Source organism: Falco naumanni, chromosome 3, assembly GCF_017639655.2.
Source record: "Falco naumanni isolate bFalNau1 chromosome 3, bFalNau1.pat, whole genome shotgun sequence".
In the NCBI taxonomy this organism is placed as follows: domain Eukaryota; kingdom Metazoa; phylum Chordata; class Aves; order Falconiformes; family Falconidae; genus Falco; species Falco naumanni.
The window spans coordinates 108,045,431-108,051,430 of NC_054056.1; the positions used below are offsets into that span (position 1 = coordinate 108,045,431).

Below are 6,000 nucleotides of genomic sequence, written 5' to 3' on the forward strand. Positions count from 1 at the left end.
GCTGACGTCACCTCCCTCCCCAGCAGTGAGAACAAGGCAGAGGATTGTTATGACCGGGTAAGATGATGAAGGATTAAAGGATCCTTGAAACAGAGAAAGTAGCACAGGGAGCGAACCTGAAGCAAAAGGCAAAACAGTCCCTGCACATTGCTCACACAAACTAGAAGGGTAACGAGGAGGACACTAAATCTAGCATGCAAAGTTTTGTTTGTTGCCAGATCCACAGAATACACGCCGAGAAGAGGACTTCACTATCTGCTTTGAGCAAAGTTTCTCTATTGGTGAATTATGCCACCTTAGTTCAACCAATTTCACGTTGCTTTCACAAATGTCCTCAATTAAAACCATCTGGGGTGCCCCACCTCCTGTTTGGAACACAGAGCAAAGCCTTAGGATATTAACCTGCCTGACAACTGAGGTCGGTGGGTTCACAAGTAAACTCATCCTGGAAAACTAAACAACAGCAAACAAAAGCCATAAAACTAGTAAGAGGTAGAAAAAAAATAGATGGCATGAAAAGAAAGAGCCAAGTCCTTCAGCTGATCCCCTTTGCTCTGGAAAAGCACTTCACAACAAAACACACTTCAAGTCCTAGTCTCCTGGGAGGGCTGGCAACAAAGCAGCTTTTAAAAATAACTCTGGTGGCAAATATTAAATACTTGTATGCTTTCCAAATAATCTATCACAGAACCAGCTATCTTTACTGCAAACTGCAAATACAATTAATACCTAAAAAAAGGGAAACCCCTTGCTTCTCGGTGTGTTCAAATGCTTAGATTATTTTTCCATATTTTGTTTTAATTTTCTGATCTGTGGGAACCTATAGCAACACTTCAAAATCTCCCCTTCTTGCAGATTTTTTAATATCACTTTCTTTTCTTTAAATTCTGCTTCAGCATTGCTTCACTTTCTTGCTATTATTGTTTCCCTTCTTCCTTTCTTTCATCCTGCTGGTTTTAGAACTTAAAGCTCATAGTTCAAGGGCTCTGTATCACTACACATTCAGTCATTAACCCCTTTACTAAACAAGGTGGCCAAAAGGGGAGCAATGGACGATTTCAAGCAAAAATGCAACCAGCCCTGGTTTAGCCATCAGCAGCTGCACTGGAGCTGCCAGCACCGCAAAGCAGAACGCCGTGTCAGAAGCAATGGCAGAGTTACAAGCAGAGAAGCAACTCTAAAATGTGGTCCTGTGAACCACAGCTGAGCTTTGCTGCAGCAAGCACATGCTCTCACCCAAAGGGAAAGGGCCCTGAGGAATATCAAAGGCAACCCAGAGCGTGCAGGGAGCACCATGGGCAGAACTGACAGGTGGGACACCTGGAGATGGACAGGACAGATGCTGGAGAGGTTGTTGAAATAATGGCCTGGACGTGGTGCAGTGGTACCACTGCTTGTGAACCTCACAGTCAACAAGTATCTACTGGTCATAACAGTCCCCCTTCCAAATGGGTAAAGGGTTTGCAAAAGCAAAGCAGCATGGACAAAAACAGTTTGATCTGAGTAACAAGGTACTAGGGTTCATTCAGGATACTGTATTCAGACAAAGAAAGTTGCAAAACTTTTAACATAAGCAGTAAACCAAGTTTCTTGTTCATTGCTACTCTTACTCCACAGGGTGGGTGGAAAAAGTAGATGAAGTCATCAAACCAACACTGAAAAAAATAATATCTTCCTACATGGAAAAGTCTACAACAGCAGCATTCCTCTGCTGCACTTTCACACTAATAGCAGGGAGAGAAATGGAAGAGGCAGAACATGGATTGTGCTGACATTGAACAGGAAGAATTCACATGACTGTTTCTTCACAAAGGTTGCAGAGATAATTTAAATGCTTTTGCTTGTGGAAATCTGTGGCTTCATCATGAATATATGCATTATAAATAGGCAAAGGAAGTTGTGAAGTGTTTTCTTCTTTGGTGGGCATGGCCAGATGCAGCGCAGCATTAAGATCACAGCACATTTTAGCTGTTGCGTCCATATGTGGTTTAATAATGCACAGTGGGGTCATAAGCCGCTGCTCTGCGTTCTCCCGCTGGAGTACGGGTACAATAGTTGTGCAAAAACAAAGGTGTAGTCCTTGTGTACATGTAATTAATGCATACACGTTAGCATTTTATCATAACCTGCTTCAAACCTGTACTACTGAACATCACGGTTTAAGCATTAAAACGCTGAATGGGGTGCTTGCCTCTGCCCACTTCAGCTCTCCAGGCTCCAGACACTGCTCCAAGACATGTGCCTTGGCTCTCTCTGCCTGCTGCAGAGATGGTAGGTCACAGGCAGCTCTCCCACCTCTCTGGACCCATTCTCAAAACAGCAAGACAATAGGTCAAGTGATCCCACAAAGGACTCGACTGTGTTCTGACAAAAGCAAATTGAGGAGAATAAATAATCCTAATGAATCATCAGGATAGTGAGGGAAAATCCCCATTGGTAAGAGTACCTGAATAGCTTACAGCAATCGGAGTGTGGTTAAATGGAATGGCTGTTCATCAATGTTGGAAGATAACCATATTGACAGCTTACAGACAGCAAACGGTGTTCTTTCTTCCTGGTACGTAACTGAGCATCTATGAATTTGCAACAAACTAGTCTCTTACAAAAACTTCCTTCACTTTGCAATTTAGGCAGCACTATCACTTCCCTGTTCAAGTTCACATGCATTTTGTCATGGCAGCTGTACAGAACCTGAGCCCTGAGCCCTGTGCTTGCTAACAGGCCACTCTCCTTTGGGTCCATCACCTGAACGCTTGTGTCCTCAGAGGGATGCATCCCTGCCTCAGCACGGCAACACGAGCCTGGTGAGCAGTCAGCAAGTCTCTTATGTTGCCAAAGATGGGATTGCAGCGCTGCAACTCACCACCGTGATGTGCAGTATCACCAACCACCTGCCACTGCCTGCTGTCCTGCAACAGTCAGGAAAGGCCAGTCCACCCTTCCCACCTCTCCGCCATGAAAAACTCCCTGCAGATGGAGAGTATGGCACAGCAGCCAATTACCAAAACATCTGTGTGGAAATGTCATGGATGGGGCTGCGCTCCACGTTTGTTTCTACTTCTCCCACACACTGCACAGGGGGACAAACCTCCAAGGGTCAGTTCCAGACACTGCCACACCACTCCAGAAAACTCCCTTGTCAAAATTAAATGTTAAAATACTCATTGTTAAATGTCACCATTAAGTCAAAATAGCCGGAGGTTGTTCAAATCAGAAATGAGCTTCAAGTCATTCCTTTGCCAAGGACAACGAGGGGTTTCAGGCTGTTTTGGTAGGTCATGGACTAACACAGATGATCCAAGAACTGTCTGAAAAAAGATCATGCAACTACAGGTCAGATGCAATTAAATTACAGGCCTTATCCAGCACCTACACCAAACCTTTCCACCCTGATGCTTGTTTCCAACATACAGTGGAGGTCATTTTAATTACAGGAGCACCAGGGTATTCTCAGCTAAAAAACTATTTTCCACACAGCCTTCCTCACCTCTTCAGCTGTCCTGCACAGCCACCCTGGCAGAGAAACCACGAGAGAGGCAGAGGTGTGTCCGTCAGCTGTGCCTGTACCTGCGGCACGGAGGGCACACTGCAACACCCACACCAGCAGCTGAAGCTGTCAGATGTGGGGCACAGACAGAGGGATGGCTGATGATGGATGCTGGCAAAGCCCATCCCAAAAAATATCAAGGAAACAACACAAGACAAAGATACAGCTGGCTCCAACACCTTGGATGTGCCACATGGGTGGGATCCGATACTCCAGGAGCATCAAGAAGTAGCAGGGGAAGAAGCCACGGGATTTTGAACATGGTGTCAGGTCCTGGCACTCACCACATGGCACGCACACCATGGGACAAGGCTCAGGCACCAGCCATGCGGCACGTACACCCCGATGCAAGGCTCTGATGTAGAGAAGATGTCGGGCAGAGGTGGTAAGGTAGTAAGAAAGGAGATTGAAGGGTGATGTTGGGGTGTGGAAGCACCAGAAAGCACAGAGGGACACAAGAAGGGCAGGTGCTCATGGCATTAGTAGGTTATCAAGATCTCAGCAAAGCCCAGACTGGGAAAACAGCCTAAAATACAGGCAGCCTGCAGCCAGAGTAGAGCACTATGGACTACCTACAGGTCCTTAACAGGTGGTGGTGGGAAGATAAAGAACAGGATTGGCCTTAGGATGGGCCCTTTTACCCTTTGGGAGCCGACAGTGCCTGTGATGCCTGTCTATGTGTGCTGTCCCACCCTGGCCTGCAGCCAGGATTTATACCCTGACTTTGGTCCCTGTTCCTGGGTGCCCTGACAGAGACAGGGAGATTCAGCCTCCACTTTCGGGGCAGATGGCCATTACACTGATATGGGGGACACATCTGGAGGAGAGAGGGCAGTGGGTGATGATAGGAGCGCCACAAAACCGTGGTGGACATGCTGCGGGACGGCTGTGCTGAGCTCCTGGGCTAGAAAGATAAGCTGAAATGGTCCAAACCCCATGTTTGGAGAGGAGGAACTGGGTCCTCCAGCCCTAGAGGCAGGGATGCAAGGGCCAGCCCCCACCACCGCCGTGCCCTGCGATGTTCCCGGCAAGTCCTCATTCCCACAGGAGCTGCCTGGCCAGCGACCCGTGGTTACCGGTACCCCCGTCTCCCGCCTGGGCCCTGGGGGAACGGCCCGGCTCCCCGCACGGGGACAGCCCGCACTGGGGCACGGCGAGCCCGGCTCCCCGCACCGGGACAGCCCGCACCGGGGCACCCCGCGCCTCCGGCCGCTCCCCGCCGTTCGTTCCCCGCCCCGGAGCAGCTCCCCGCATCGGCCTCCGGCCGCGGCCACCCCACTCGCGCTGGGCACCCGCGGGCGCCGACCGAGTCTCGGCAGGGCTGCCCGTGCCCGGGGCCCCGCCGGAGCCGGCCGCGGCGGCAGCGGCAGCAGCAGCAGCGGCAGCAGCATCAGCATCCGTCCCGCAGCGCCCACCTGCTCCCGGCGCTTCTGCCAGCGCCCGCAGGGGCTCTCCTCCAGGATCTCGCTCTCTTCCTCGCTCTCCTCCTCCTTCTCCTGCGCCAGCCGCGCGTCCGGCTCCGGCACCGCCATCCCCGCGCCGCGCCGTGTCGAGCCGAGCCGTACCGAGCCGCGCCGCGCCGAGCCGAGCCGTACCGAGCCGCGCCGCGCCGAGCCGAGCCGTACCGAGCCGCGCCGAGCCGCGCCGAGCCGAGCCGAGCCGAGCGGAGCCGAGTCGTGCCGCGGGCTGACAGCGCCGCGCCGGGCCGGCCCGGGCTCGGCCCGCCCCACTCCGGACGTGCGGCCGCTCACGGCCCGCCCCGCCAGGAGGGGCCCCGGGCAGGCCCAGCGCCCCCCCGGCCCCGGGGATGGGCCACCGGGACCCCGCGCCCCGCCCGCGGCCGCAACGCCCCCGCGGGGCCCGGCGCTTCCGTCCCGCACCCCTCGGCTGCTCCCCGCACCTGCACCCTGCCCAGAGGCGGGGGCGCCGGGGCTTGTCCCGCCCGCCCCGCAGCCCCGGTTGCCGGGCCTGAGCCACCTGCCTGTCCCACCTCCGATGCCTGGCCATCTTCTCTCCCCGGCCTCCCTCCAGGCATCTGCCGCCCTTCCAGCTCCCTCCCGGCGGGGTCTCCGAGTCCCCCCGCCCCAGCAGCCCTTCCCTTTAGTGTCACCTTCTCGCCATCTTCCCCCCAGAGCCGCTGCTGGGTGCTGGGGCTGCACCTCCTGCCTGGGCTCCCCTGCCCACCCAGAAAGGGCTTCACCAGCTCTGAGCAAGAAGTCTTACAGATGTTTTCATTCCTCCTGAAAGTTTCTGGCTCCTTTGATATTTTTCTTCTTTTTCTGGCCGTCTCTGGTTTCTTTTAGCACATTTGTTATTTGTTCCACCCTGCTTCCATATAAGCACTGGTGCCAGCTCGCTGTTCTGGGAGACGCTCAATCCTTCCAGATCGTGACTCCTTTTGGCCAGTGTGGTTACCCAAGAGGGACGGGGGTGAGGGGTGGCTGTGGGGCAAG

General features: G+C 53.3%; 1 protein-coding gene across 6 annotated transcripts in view; it reads right to left on the reverse strand.

Moving 5' to 3' along the window:
* Positions 1 to 5,175, reverse strand: part of NRBP2 (nuclear receptor binding protein 2) — a 29,546-nt gene extending 24,371 nt beyond the window's left edge. For 2 of the 6 annotated variants that reach the window (XM_040587060.1, XM_040587061.1), the window contains exon 1: positions 4,963 to 5,175. In XM_040587060.1, the coding sequence (XP_040442994.1) occupies positions 4,963 to 5,079 (117 nt within the window). In that variant the 5' untranslated portion in view covers positions 5,080 to 5,175. Of the gene's footprint in view, positions 1 to 3,178; positions 3,309 to 3,487; positions 3,541 to 4,962 lie in introns of those variants that run through there. The other 4 variants (XM_040587059.1, XM_040587058.1, XM_040587062.1 and 1 more) reach the window with 3 other exon arrangements.
* Between the last annotated feature and the right edge of the window lie 825 nt (positions 5,176 to 6,000).